General features: G+C 40.3%; 1 protein-coding gene across 2 annotated transcripts in view; it reads right to left on the reverse strand.

The window, feature by feature from the left end:
- HSPA12A (heat shock protein family A (Hsp70) member 12A) overlaps nt 1–15,718 on the reverse strand; it is a 93,082-nt gene that overhangs the window by 11,677 nt on the left and 65,687 nt on the right. For both annotated transcript variants that reach the window (XM_037400190.1, XM_037400191.1), the window contains one exon: nt 1,142–1,313. In XM_037400190.1, coding sequence (XP_037256087.1) covers nt 1,142–1,313 — 172 coding nt within the window. The remainder of the gene's footprint in view (nt 1–1,141; nt 1,314–15,718) is intronic.

Genomic DNA, 15,718 nt, shown 5'->3' on the forward strand with positions numbered 1-15,718 from the left:
AAAATCACATGGAACTGGAACAGTTCAGGACATGAACGAGAGGGTATAGATGCTGAGGGCCCCTGAAGGGACTGTGTCCTGAAAACGGATTGTGCCCTGTGCTCCGCGTGGGTAACACTGAACACATCTGACAAGCGCTGGCTGGGAGAGGCATGGATTTGAAAGAATGATGTAGTGACTCCGCCTACCTATAAAAAATACCCTCCGGTAAGTAGAAGAATAGCTTTACTAGCTTAATCTTCCATTTGCCTGTACTGTTTTGACCTAACAAACACAATAAAATACAAATTCTGCCGAAAAATTCCTTCTGGGATAGATTGGCACACTACCACCGATATCAGTGCAACTGATAGAGTCCACACAAACGGGAAATCTGTGCAGTACGTAGCAGTCACATCTTATTGCTGCTTTGTTTACTTGGGGGTTTTTCTCTCTCCTGTTTTCCTCCAATCTCATGTAGGATACCAAGCTAAAAAATCCTAGTGACAAAGGATCTTTTGAAGAGTGACTTACACTATAATCCAACCTATGTCCCTCATTGTAAGTCAGTCTTCAGACACTGATATTAGCAACATGCCAGGTCAATAAATCAGAAGTACCATATCTAGTTGCTCTTCACAGATAAATTCACTGCTATATTCCAAAACTGTGATGAAAGTAATTAATGGTATTTCATAAAGGTAACATCAAAAAGCATTTGCCAAATCTCTGGAACACCTCAGCCTAAAAGTCTCATTGCAGATCCAATTTAACACTGCTTCAATAACGCAGCTAATCAAACACATAATTGTTTTCAACAAATGAAATATTAAAAAAATGTTCCAACATGAAGTATTGATTTTAATTAAAGCAGAAAAATACTATTGTGAAAATACTAAAAGACTCCCACAACATCTCAGTAAAGGCAAGGCAATGAAGCTACCTGCATGCTAAAATTCAAGTGCACACAAACGTGTCTGACAGTTCAATAACTAAACTAGTCTAACTACAGCAAACAGCAAAACAGTTATAAAAGGAAACTGATGCTAGTCTGAAACATTTAAGAAAGCTAAGAAAACAAGAAAAGATAAAAAAACATCCCTCATGGACAAAGCAAATTTAGGCATAAGAATCTAATGAAGTGAGTTAATAGAAGAAGTACCCTGTGTAAATCCAGTTCCAATAGTGTCACTTGGGCTATAACCATTGACAGGCGCCCTACTACTCAGGTCTATCATCTGGTGCAGGCGGAGCTTTCGGCAGTAGATAGAGGCAGCCTCGGGTTCCAGGGCAATGATCAACTGCTCAGGATTTTCAGGAGATGCCATTCCTGCCTGCGAGAGAGAATCGATCAGAGAGGTGGGGTGGGAAACACCGCAGCCTAGCAGACCCTTTCCAGCAAGTGAACAAGCCTCTCCCCAGCTTGCAGGTTCGGGTAGGACAGCCCTCCGAGTTCAACGCGCAAAGGAGCTACTGCCATGGGCTCGAGGTCTTGATCTGGGAACCGTCCTGCCCACAATGTCTAGCACAGCTTCACAGGCTGGAACAGGGAGGTGTGCATGCACTTACCATGCTGTCTAACCCAGCAGCTGTACCTGACAGGTGGAGAAAGGAAGAAAGTTGTTTTGGAACCTGTAACGAATGGCCTAAAACCTGAACTCCTAATTAACCCGTGAATCTGCCTGCTAAGAGGGGGCCCAACCTCCCTTAAGAAATGAAGAAATACTTTTGGCCTCTCCTCCCCACAGCGATATTTGAAGTATGCCTGCCTTTATATCCCAGATATACATAGTCCTTGCCGAAATGGACTCCATGCACTGTGTAGCTTACTAGGAATATACAATACGCTTTGCCAGTAATGCATCTTCTGACTTACAACCAACACTTTCTGCTTCAAAATCCATTGCTTTTAAGCACATTCACTTTTATAACATCTCCAAAATGCCCAGTATATTCAAGGACTCAAAATACAATAGGGCAGGTTCCTAAAACGTAGAGAGAATAAGCCTAAAAGTAAACCCACATTATAAAACCAACATTTGCCATTCTTTATATTTTTGTTCTGGATTTTCAGCCTTCAGACACACAGATTTTCAAGAAGCCACAAGATCTCATGTAACAACATCACTCTGAGAGTGGGCTTAAAGAAAAATACCAAAGCAACTGACAAGATTGTGTTTTCGTTTCTTTTCTCCTGTACTTCTCCCTACTGGATGATTATCTGTTAAAATAGGTAACGTTATCTTTCAACTATTTCTGCCCAGCTTTTGGTTTACCTGCTTTAACTGTTTTTCAGTTAAATGCCTGAGTACTAAAGCATGCTAGCAAATGAATATACGTATGAACATCTTTCTGCTTCCACAGTCAGCCTTTGAGCAAATCTTCACTTCAATTCATACACACGCACTGTGGTGGCTCCAGAGCATCCCCAAAAAAAGGTAGAATCACATGGAAAGGCTGCAGGACCTGGACTGGAATTTGGCTTCCTTCATACAGCTACACTGTGGGCTATGGGAATTGCTGGCTAGTTTATACCTGCAGCTAGCAACTCAAAGTAAAACTTGTTCAAAAAGCAATACTGAGGTAAAACTTGGAGACATAAAATTGTCCTTCACATTCATGGACTCATTTTACCCTCTTCATCTTCATAAACAAGATAAATAGATTTTTATAGAAAGCATCTTTCTCATTGTTGATAATAAAAAAGGAAAAACAACAAATAAATTCCACAATAAGAAAGTAAGGGTTAAACTAATCATCTCAATGATGGGGATTATGGTCACTTTACATCCTTTATTGCTGTCGGGCGAAACCTTCTGTTTTGGTTGCATCCACTGGACTCGACAGCATGATCTAAAATTAGTGGAACTGTCTGGGAAAGAGAATGCTGGGCAAATACCACAGAATATCAAACCTTGCCAGCTATGTGGCAACTTATATTGAAAAAATATTATATTGAAAAGAATGTTTGCAATCAAACGTCCACAATTTGGAAAACACAGATTTACAGCAGCCAGAGTAACACTCAAAGATATAAAAAGACTTTTGATCAAGCATGGGTCCCAGCCAGGCTCTCCTGCCATCACTTGGATACAAGCATGCTGGCAGCACAGGCCACAGGCTTAGATAAAAGTTCTGGAGCTGTACTGGGGATGAAGATGAAGCTCTTGCATTGTGCTTTAGTATAAACCCAATCTTTCCTCCAACTGATCTCAACGTACTAGGCACAAGCAGGGCTGGTTTCATGCCAGCTCACTTCAACGACACTTATCTCCAGCTGAGCTCTTCCACACACAAAGCTTTAATTTGTTGCTTTGGGAAGGGCAACACTCAAGACATGCTTGAGTACTTGCTCCCTGAAATATACTTATCTAATGTGCTAAAGAATTCCAAAAATGTATGGTCTCTGTGTACAAACTCAGCCCTTTACTGTCTTTGCCTTCGGAAAGTTTTCCTAAAAGCCTAATCTGAATCTTTCTTGCTGCAATTTTAAGCCCAGCACATTTAGCCCTGTCCAATAAGGGTACGATGAACAGAGTTCCCTCCTACCCTGCTGCAGTTTTCACATATGTTAAATCCATTATCACATCTTGCAAGAGCACCAAGTGTTTATTTTTAATATCCAGCAATGTGGATTAACTTGTGTGCTCAGCCTGGTCCCTGTACTGGGCATATGTTAGTAGCACAGACAAAGCAACTCTTAAGTCTCGTGTCTAACCTAGGCACTAAAAGAGAAAATTGTATTTTAGAGAAATATAATTTGCTGCTAAGGGTATTTAAAATCCAAAGGCTATATCATAAAGCATTTTCAGAGGTGACAAGAACTGAGATGCACACACAGGGAATGCACTGGTATTTCCTAAATTGAGGCAGGGGAAAAAACAGATTGTATTAATTGCAAAGTCATCTGTTCTACGGGGGATTTTGGGACAAATTTCCAAGGCTGGTTCTGCTAAAATAAAACAGTAAACCATTAACAATAACATTTGCTTCCTCCCCTCCTCCAGCAGTAGTCTGTACCATGAACTTTTCACATTGCAGCCTGCACGTCAGGAGAGGAAGGCAGTGACCTGGAGCAGATGGACTCAGATCCATGTTCTCAGACCCTCCGAGTATAGCAGATGCTATTCTTGCCACTTTTTCTCTCTAGATATTATTTTAGCATGCTTAAAATATCTCCTGAAGAAAACATTCAACAGAAATTACAGTTTTTACCAGTTCAAAGCACAGCTGATCCTAACAGAATTTAATGAAAAAAAGTTGGGTTTTTTTGTTAAAAAGCTTCCCTTACAGAGTTTGAAGGGCCAGTTACAATGAAGAATGTGTTATTTCACATTATAAAAAGACCATACAAAGAATCTTATACACTGAAAGGTACTAGGAATCATGTGTATATATATATTTATAGGTACACACACAAATGTACGTAGATATATATATATTGATCAATATTGACTCTATTTCATACCTTGTGCATGATCTACTTAGATCATCAGATATAACACATTACTGTACATATATCTATACACAGCACAGAAAATGGGTGAAGGGGAGATGAGAAAGAAACATGAACACATACATACTGCTAAGGAGGAATGGAGCAAGGAGGTTGCTTTAATACAAGCTCTGAGAAGATGAAAACTTCAGAGGCAGTACCTCTGTCCCATCATTACAGCCAAGGAGAAAGGGACAGAAGGCAGAAAAACATCGAGCATGCAGAGAAAAAGGAGTGACAACAATAGGCACTCAATACAAAGAAACGGTGATATACTAACTGTAGACATTTGGGAATTTGTGTATTTTACATTTCTTCCTTTCTATCTGCCTCACTCCATACCCTTACCCACTGCTGCCCAAGTACAACTGTAACTAAGAACAGAGGTTCACAAGGTAACAGGCTTGTAACAGGACAGATCTAAACAATGTCTCAATATTCAACATTATATAAATCATTCTGGCAGTGGGATAGATGCATCACATTGCTCTTGCCTAGGGTAGCTTACAGCAGACTTTATAACAGAGCCATGTCTTCAGTCTGCCAAGGAGTTTTTCTTTCTCCCATCATAATCACTAGCAGCATAAACCCAGCCATCACTTATGAAACACGAAGGCAACAGACACCAGTATTCCCAAAAACGCAAATGTGGAAAACCCATCATGGAATTACAAAAATCCTTTGAGCACCAGAAAGTTCTTAAAAACGAGTTTATTTGCAGGATGTTGCTGCATTTATAGACCTGGAAGAAGCAAAGAACACTATGAAAACAACTACTTCACAAAACTGCCCCAAACTCACTTTGCTCATATGCCCGAGGACTAGGATTTAATACTTTGAGAAATCCCAGATTTTCACTCACTCCAGTAAAACAAGTCTGTGAGCTGGTGCCAGTGCATTGCTGTTCATTCACCAAGATGCATCAACAATAGCAAACTTCAAAGTGCTTCAAAGCTTCACATACTTGAGCACAAATAACTTTACCATCCGATGCAGGTGAATTCTCAACTCAGTGCACTTGCCCTCTTATAGCCAGAGATATGTCACCAGAAGAGAGCCACAGTTGACCACAAATATATTCTTGATTCCCTGAAAAGCATCAGCTGCCCAGTGTTAAACTGATTCATCATTAGCAAACATTGAGGTCTGGACTGAAGCTCAGTATAAGCAGTCCAAGCACTTCCAGAGAACTAAATGATACTCACTTATTCCACGTGCAGAGTCTTCATTACTACAGATTAAAAGATGCTACGTTTAAAACCCAGCCTTACATGCCATGATGCACAATGAAAAAAAGCAATGCACGTTGATTTTGTTTTTTTAAATATTGTCATGTATATGGCCTTAAAGACAGCATCATAATAAAATATTGTAAGTACTTTTAGAAGACAATGAAAGCCACGACGTAGGCTAGATAAAAAGCTCCTATCTCTGAAAGCTGCCATAATTAGAAGCATCAGCATTTAGCTGGAGTATTTCCTGTATTTCATAACACAGCCAGGCAAAACACTGTTCTCTAGTAGATTTTATTTATTACACCACAGTGACCTCAAAAGAAATAGCATATTAGGAAATACACCATCATTGACAAGACACACATTTCCTATTACTATCCTTTCAAACTATTGAAAGCAACAGTTAGATTTCCTTTTTCACATATTCAGAGAGATACATCAGACTGACTTGTAACACCAGGAACATGCCTTGCATGGAGTGCACCCATATCTTCGAGTTGTAGAACTGATTAAAAGGACTGATACAAATGTCTTAAATACTAAAAAAACCCCAATCCACGTACTCCATCTGTTGAGTTTAAGATGCTGGTTTATTATTAGAATTGTATGTTAATTGGAGTCAGTCCCATGCATTTTGTATTCACCTTTATTTCCTTGAGCTTGACCTGTCTGGAAATCTCTCCAATTGAAAAATTCACATCAACCTTGTTTTCTGAATATTAAACCTTCTAAAATACCATGGCTGACTGCCACGAGGGCTGGGAGGCTCTCGGCTCACACTGCAGCTTTTCACATTGTCAGGGAACACACAACCATGCCTTCCTGCACACTGCAGCCTTTACTCAACCATTTCTGAAGCTTCTGCCCTTCCATCAACACTGGGTGATAACATAGGCAGGCACATACACTTTCACAAGATCACTGCACAGGTCTAGCTTACTTTTGGAACCAGATCATTAAAAAGGGACAAACCTGCAGAATGGAACTAAACTAGGGGCACAACAGCAATGATCAAAACATTGCCCTGTCTCATGCAGACTTTTCAAGCACTTTCCTCTGACCAAAGGAAAGTACTTGTGTTAAATTTGTATGTACAATAATTAGCTTTTATGTCCCTGAGGATGTGTGGAGGAAGAACAGTCTATAGCACAGCTGTCAAACCCAACTGAATCTGTGGGCAAGCCCCTAGGCTGCTCCACGGGCCCACGGTGCTACTCTGCAAAGCCAGGAAGGAAAGCAGCAGCTCACGGGACTAAACTAGCCCCATGCAGGCAGGCTCTGAGGAGACCGACAACAGAGGGATGTGCCTTAATGTTATTCTGCAGCATGGGGGGTTGGGAAGATGAAAACATTAAAGAAATACAATAAGCGACAAGGTGCATTTTACCCCACAGTTATACAGGACTAGATTCAGACGGTTCTTGCACCTCAGTGTTATGACAACATAGGCACAAAAGCCTCGACCTGTTAAGATGCATCTGTATATAATATTATAAAATCATCATCTTCCTTAAAGCGAAAATATGGTGAAAATATATATTAATCTTAACACAGCCTCTGAAGAAGATCCAAAAATTTTTAAAAAATGGTTAAAAATCAGTACATATAGGAAATAACAGAGGTACAAAGGAGCACCACACAGATTTAGGATTAATCAGATCTATGCAGGCGATCCGGTCTTGACCCCTTATTTCACTAGGATGTAGAGTAAGGGCCAGAGCAAAACGCAGCTGGGTTTACTTCAGTGCTAACACATTAACTTGCAGAGTGGTGGTCTTCATCGCTGCAAGAGGAGCACAGAGACCACTCTGACCCTTTTGATTCCCTTTTGGTCTAGGGAGTAGTTTAGGCAAATTCTCTGAACTAGAGAAAATAATCTGATCAAGACCTCATTTTTTACCCATTTACTAACATTTGATACATCACTTTCAGGTCAAATGGAATAAGTAAATTATTCCAACGTATACTCACAAATGTTAAAAAGTGCATTTTCTCTGGATAAGAACTGTGCTTACAATCAGGAGAAGTGAATTTTACTTTCTTTGCACTGCTAACCAGTGAGATGATCCTGGCAGACTGTACTCCTTACCAGCTCAGATTACCTATCTGTTAAAATATGTATACTACTGCCTTTGTCCTCTGTGCATGGAAAGCCACCAAAGGAAAACATTTTGTAAGCTAAGTATAGAGTATTATAGGGTATTACTTTCATGTCAGTTAAATTCAATCATTCAGAAAGAGAAACAAAGTAGGAGGTCTGATTGGATGAATTCTAATTTTCTGCTTTGATCAATTTCGTAGTCATCTAAGACCCAATTCAGTACTGCGTCAGTGCCATAGGCACTGCATTCACAATTAGTAAGATATTTCTAGATATAAAAATGTAGCACAAATAGATTAAACAGATGAAAATGTGCAAGAGAAGAACCACCCTCATTAGACAGTTGGAAAAACAAGGCACAGAGGCTAAAAGCCTTGGCTAATGTTGCTCAGGAACCCACAAATAGGTGGGACTTCACAACACCCCAACTCCAGTTCAGTGTCCCAGCCACACAGAGCAAGCTTCAGTTTCTGCATGTGACACGTAGCACGTGCAGAAGCTGCATGGACAGCTCCATCACAGCTCCACCACAGCCTTGGGTCCCCATCCTGCTTCCATAGTTTGCCACCTCCACCAACTGTATTACTTTAATCACTTTTGAAGTAATGCTGCAGACCAGAGGAGTGTAATGATCTTTTCTTCTGGGAAGAACCTTTTAAACCTCTTTTACCACTAAAGTCACATTTGTAGGCACCAGAGATAAAATTCAAAAGTTGGATTCCACAAAATAGCTCTGTAAAGATAATGTGGTTCATTAGGAAATGAAGCTCTGCAGGACAACATCATTCAGCCAAAAAAACAGCAGCTGTGAACTAACATCAACATTTTTCTATTTTCCAAGATATTTATTATAATTAGTAACAATAGGAAAGCCATGATTGCAAGTTAAGCACCACACAGCCTGCATGAAGAAAGTATTGTGTGCCTGAATCAAGGCAACACAAAACAGCAGTTGGAAATTAAGTGCCTTGTGAAATTTACACTGTTTAAACTAATCAGTTCATTGTGTTAACGGATTCATGATAACACCATCCACTTAGTGCCTTGGTAAGTGAGCTCCTCTAATCCTCCTCCTTTTTCACTAGCTAGCACTTTCTCCAGTTTTATGGCATCAAACTGGGATGTCACAAATAAATGACTGAGATCTAATTACAGAGGCAGAGCCTGCCAGGGAAGATGAGCAACATGGGAAAAGACTGTCAGCACTATCACAAAGAGGCGCGTAAGGGGGAGCTGGGTTGGCAGGGAGTGGGACTAGTGGATATCACAAAGCTGCATGAAAAGCACAACACATCCAGTTTTGCTAAATCTTCAGCCTTGAGACTTACAAAGCCTTCACAAGAAATGCTTGAAAATAACTATGCCATCATATACACCAAAGCTTCGGCTTTAGAGTGACGAAAAGTACTGCAGTACGTTAGGTATTGTGAATAAATACAACAGAGTGAAGGCAGACAGCCCATTTAGCTCAGTCCACTTATCTGTTCGAAGACAGATTCTTAAAATTGCTGAAGAGCCACAAAACGAACAGGATCTTCAAAGGCACCCAGATTCCTCTTAGTGATGACAGCAAAGAGGCTGCACTTGCCAAAGGCAGGAGAAGAGCTGCTGGGTGCTCCCCTCCTTTCAAAACCTCATCCTCAGAATTTAAGAGCCAAGATGAAAACTGAGAATTAACGCCTGTCTCTTTTTTTAAATCTAGTCAACACAACGTTTGGGTGATGGTTGATCCTGGAAAGATCTAACATCTACAATGTCACTGAGGCACTTCTTGCTTTACAGAACCAAGGGCTTTTCGCTTTCTCTTAAACAACATTTGCTACACACAAATGCATACATTTTCCACTATTGTTGCCCGTTGAGCTAAAATTAGATTTGTAGCACAGGCTGCCCTTCATCCTATTCTGATTAGGTGCCACTGATATTTTGCATTTCACAAGTGAGAACATAGTGGATAATTAGCACAGCTGCAGAATTCCTTCAGTGTCAGCTTCCCCATCTGTACAGTTAAGTGACAGGACAAAGATACTCATCTCTCTGTGAAAAAGCTGCTTGAGAGAGCACAAATGAAAATCTCAGGCTATGGTAAAATCATAGTAACTTCATTTTGCAGACAAGAGAAATACGGATTATGGAAGATGAAAAGTAGAAAAGCCATTGGTTTATGGAGAGGGCACAAAACTAGAAGTTGAGAGACCCCTGTAATAGCTTTTATTTATTCACTTTGCATTAGCACAAGTGATTAAGTAACATGAAAGACATAGGATGAACCCCAATGTAAAAACTGGCCTTCAGATTGTCCTTGGGACTTTGGGATTATCCTGAGACATCTCTTTTAGACCCCAGGTTATCTTGGGTTCTACCATGACAAAGTAGATATTGTTACTATATATTTATACATTTTTTCCGTGCTTTTAAAATACTAGAGCTTAGGTTTTACAGTGTCTTGTGGATTCCCAGGGTTTGCCTATATCAGAAACTCATACAAAGTAACTAACCCACAGAAAATTCACCGCCTTCCTACCAGCCTTCACTAGGCTGAATTAACTGGTCACAGCTGCTCGCACTTCCAAGGCAGAACTCACAAGCTATGAATTCCTGTGCAGGGAGCTTTCAGGTGAAATCCTCTAACCTACAGGAAATCAGGACAGATGATGATATAAGGTACCTCACACTTACACACATATAGCCGGTGCGGTGAACATCACCAGACAAGATATAAATGAATTTCAGTTAATAGCAACGCTACTCCCTATTTAAAGAGTTTGTGCATGAACATACACGTTGAAGAGGGAAGAGGTTTAGATTAACATTTCATTTATAATTAGACTAAGTTTTATGGTGGAAGAAACTCTTGGATACCAACTTCAAAAGCTGGGATGAAAATGTGTAATCATTGCGTAAACTAGTAATATTATTATTATTATTAATAATAATAATAATAACTCCAAAGAAACCACTAGAATCACTTACAGCCCTCTACTACAGCACTTCCTTGCTATTTCTTGGTATAAGTATTCATGACCGCTAATTTCCATGAGTAATGGCTACAGAATGAGCTCTGTGAAGGTTATCAACAGAACACTTTTGCACTCCTCAGTTCAAGACAGACATGGAGAAAGTGGAGAGGATTCAAGGAGGGCTGCTAGAGAACACATTCTGTAAGGAGACTGAGGGAGCTGGCCTTGTTTAGTCTGGTAAAGAGGCGGCCAAGGAGCGATGCAGCTGTCTGAAGAGCAGTTATAAAGACAGCAGAACACAACTATCCTCAGTCTTGCCAGGGGTACAACAAGGGGCAATGGCCACGTACTGCAGCTTGTGGAATTCAAATTGGGTATTACAACAACCCCTTTTTTACTAGGAAGGTGATGCAGCACTAGAACTGCTGCCCAGGGAGGCATCTCTGTCCTTGGAGATTTTTAAAACTTTGCTAAACAAAGCCACTGCTGATGTGGTGTTAGCAATAACCCTGCTTCAAATGGAAGGTCAGGCTAGATGGATCTTCAACAAACGCTTCCAATGAACGCTTCCATGATTCCAAAATGGTGCAGGTATTATACACTGAGAAAGACCAGAACTGCTGGTAGGAACCTTTCCCAAATGCCAAAGACCTACACACTTTCTCATTCTGTCTTTGTGAATGCCGCATTGAATCCTTGCCTGCATCAATGAGAGGGAGCCCATCGTGCCTGACAGTAAACTGCAGCACCAGACTCACCGTAACAAGCCTGCAGTTATTCATGACCTCACAGTTTCTGTATGGAGTTCAGTCATCATTGCAATTAGAATTTCTATTTAAATATCTTGAAATCAAAAGGAAACATTTGTCAAAGTACACTTTAAAAAAAAAAAAATCTGAAAGCTACACTTTTAAAATCTCAAATTATAAAGAGCACAACAGCCCTAAGAAGTCCTTTAGCCTTAAACATCAGCCATCAGTCACTTTTAAAAATTATTCAGTATAGGAAAAGCAGTTAGTTTAATGCAACAAGGATGCACAGGTTAAGTTTAAAACACTAATACAATCTGCCCCTCAGTCCAGTGTCTTGTCAAAGAACTTCAATTCCTAATGAATTCATTTTCCTGTATTTGATTGTAGAGAATAAACGGTCTTGTGCTTAAAAGCATGAGAATACAAATAGAAGGCCTGGACTCGAAGGTCAATGCTTTTGCATTCAGCTCTGCTACAAGCATCCCATATAACATTTTGCAAGTCACTCAGACCAAACTTTGTGAAACAATCCAGTAAAGTAAATACATCATCAGTTTCTGAGTGTTCAACTCAATGCCAAGGTTTACAATGGAGCTATTGCTGAAGTTTGTTGGAATGGGAGGTCCTCGGACTGAATAATCAAGCTGGCTATCCATCCCACACACAGCTCATCATGCTACTTAGCAAGTTGGTTTGGACCAAAGCAGAATCCATTTGATTCTTCATTTCTCTTTACTAACCTATCAATAAAGCTCCTCCTATGATAAGAAATAAAGTACAGCCTGTAACATTGCTCCCTCCTAATGGTTGTTTAGAAACCATGGCATTATCCCATTCTGAAAAGCAAGACCACAAATGTGGCACCTGGAATTGTAATGGAAGTGTGACTTTTACTTTCAGCATGCTCTGAATAACAAATTTTGTGGAGTTGCATTGCCTACAGTCAGAACTGCTGCATTTGTGTGGTCACTGATTAGATGAACTAATTTGTTATAGAGGCTAGGCTGACAATTACTGAGACGAATGCCTTTGCTAAGCATGGTCAGACTGCCTCAATTTATTTTTCCTGGGGTTGCTGTTACCCACCTAAGAGTACAGATTGTTTTACCTGGATATTTCTATACTTTGTATTTTATACATTATTGTTATAATCTATTATTTGTATTTTCAGCCTGAACTTGGAATTCTTTGGGACTGTAAACACTGTTTGGTTCTCTTATTTAAATCCATACTCATCAGGTCTTTTGGATTTTGTATAATAATTTCCCTTTTTTAAGTTAAGAAACGATAAAATTTACTAAACATAGGCTATAACACAAACTTTTGAAATGGAAGCCAGAGAAGGAAAAGAAGCAGATAATCTCAAGAGCTCCTGAGCTCTGCGAAGTATTTATTACTCAGGGAAATATGAAGTTCTCCTGGGCAGTAGGAGCCAGGAGAGGACAGAGAACAAGAAATATTGTCAAATCCTTGTACGTGACAATAGCAGAACTGCAGAATATTGCAAGAATACAGTATTCGCTATCTATTATGTTACAAGGATGAAGATCACAATTCTAGTCCAAATGCTTCTTGCAGAAAACGGCAATGGTGACAAAAAGGGGTCCCCTCTGTCAAGCCTTCCAAAATACCATTCTCCTCTCATAGTTAGAGGAAGTCCTTTAACTGGACTGTCTTAATTCAAAAACCTGAGGAAATTTATAATTTAAAAGCATACTGTGACAACTCTGACAGGGGAACGTCACCCTACCCCAAAACCAACAGACATCTTCTATGACTCAAAGAAAGAGGTCTCTGAGACCTGTCAGAAATCACCCAGAAAAGTGTGCAAGCTGTTTATTCTAAAGATATGCTTTCACTGAACAAATGAATCTTTAATTTTTGAAAGGCTGTTGGTCGTTTGTTTACTTCTCAAAGGAAAAGACTGTTCATGCTGAACTCCCCATGGAGGTGATTCCAGGGTTTTACAGGGCCCCACAGAGCTGAGGGCTAACATGGAATTCTGTCCTGACAAAGGTGAGAGATGGAAATCAAGGAGTAGGAAATCAAGAGTAGGAGAACACATGTACTGCAACTGTGGGAGGGTCTGGGAAGAGAGCCAGGAGGAACTGCTACATATCACTGCCTGTTCTACCCCTCAGTCTTTGACTGCCCTCTTCATGCACGTACTCGGGCAACTCATGCGCTTGGGCTCAGATCTGCAGCAGGCACAGCCACAGGAGCGCTGTTGGCACCCTGAGAGTTTGCATCTGGTTTGAATAGACTGTGCAGACGGCAAAGGGCTGCCACATCTCCCAGCAGCATAAGACAGCACCCAAAACTCCAAACATGCTGCTGTCTGAATGCTTTCTGATGCAGTCACAGAGCTTATATCCTTGGCATAAGCCTCCTGCTTTCCTTCTCCCCTGTACTGGAACCTGCACCACCAGCAGGTGCATCCACAGAAGGCTTTCAGCGGAAACAAAGTATTTCAGCTGCCTTTTACCAGCTACTGGGAGGCATGGTGTGAAAATTCAGTTGTCATTTTGCACTGCACGGCAGTCTGCTCCAAACCTCTCACAGTGTAAAAAAAATTCTGCTGTCCTTATTAAGACAGAAAATAAGAGCTGACATACCCCCAGGAGGGATGTCTGTTCTTCACTGCCTTTAGAAGATGCTCGCTGGAACTGAATTTCAAGAAGTGGCTGCTTTCCAGGCAGAAACAGAGATACAGAAGTACCACTTTCACTTTATGGCACGATGAGAGGATTATTCCAGTTGCTATCTTAAATCCAAAAATTTCCTCTTCCAATTACACTTTTCTAGGGAAGAGCTCTGTAGTTTGTGGAGAAATGACACAGGTTTTAACAGTGAGATGGATGAATCCAACACCAGATGCCTGAGCAGAATGGACTGGAAATTAGTATTGTAGCATTTGCTGATGAGCAGGCCTTGAGGAAGTGGAACATAAGGAAGGAAATATCTGAATTACAACCAGTGGCTACCAATCATGAAGCAGCATTAAAACCACTTTTGTTTACAATGCACAGAAAAGGTTCTGCAGTTTACCTGTGTCTATTCCTCAAAAAGCTTCTGTGAACCAATGATAAGAAAGAAAGATAATTTCTTGCAACACACAGACAAGGCACAAGGCTGAGCCATTGTGAGAGAGACAACGATTGCTTGCATTTGTGAGACAGAAAATAATACCAATAATTGCAGCAGACCTTACTTAGGACATCACATCTAGTCTATCACATTCTGGTCTTAGAAGTAATCCCAGATATGTAGACATAGTTTTCTAAGGGGAAGAATCTTGGAAACCTTACAAGGCAAGGAACAACCAGAAGACTCTGAAATCACCAACTTTTTCTTTGCACAGCACGCTACAAAAAGCTCCAAATTGCTTGTTTTGTTGTGTCCCTGCCCTTTCATTCCTCCAAAATTTTCATGGGTATTGGGACCACAAATAAATCCAAATTAGCATTACTAAAGCTAGCTAACTCACATATTGCTAAACAATAACGTGCTAAGGGAGAGGATGTGCTTCTTGACAGGTTGATGGCAAATTGGACCACAGTTGCATTGAGTCCATATTTCCACTAGCATGATGCTGCTGCAGCTCACTCCCAAGTGACTGTTGCCACAGATCACATTTGTGAAGTAAATGAAAGCTTAGCTCCAAGTGGCATTACTAAGAATTTTTTGCTGCATTACATTATATCCCCCAAGGTGCAGGAAGACATTAGTTGCAAGTTTTATGAGTAGTGTGCATTAGAAAAATGAAGCCATTAAATTCTCATAAGCTTTTCAATTTTTCATGTTATATTATTCTAGAAATGCTTTTTGTACCATGGGCATACACCAGTTACCGCAACAGCAAAGCCTGACTCTCTTCCTATTTAAGTAACCTATTTAAGTGTCTCAGGTTTCTCCCCTTTGTTTCAAAATATGCTCATTATAGGTCCTTGTGGCTCAGGCTGACTTTATTAAAGAGACACAAGTGGCCCTGACTGAGAGTAGTTTTGCTGAGAAAACTATATGGTTGCTATTTTCTATTGGTTGCATCTTATTTTGTACCTTGGGCCTTCTGATTTTGCCTTAATATTTTTCACTGTAGTTCCACTTTCAGCTTGTATTTCTTTCCTCTTTGTAATTGAATACTGGCATCTAAGATGTCTTTTAGGCTGATCTATTATCCTCCTTCATCGTCCTTT

The sequence above is a fragment of the Falco rusticolus genome, chromosome 9 (genome assembly GCF_015220075.1).
Source record: "Falco rusticolus isolate bFalRus1 chromosome 9, bFalRus1.pri, whole genome shotgun sequence".
Classification (NCBI taxonomy): domain Eukaryota; kingdom Metazoa; phylum Chordata; class Aves; order Falconiformes; family Falconidae; genus Falco; species Falco rusticolus.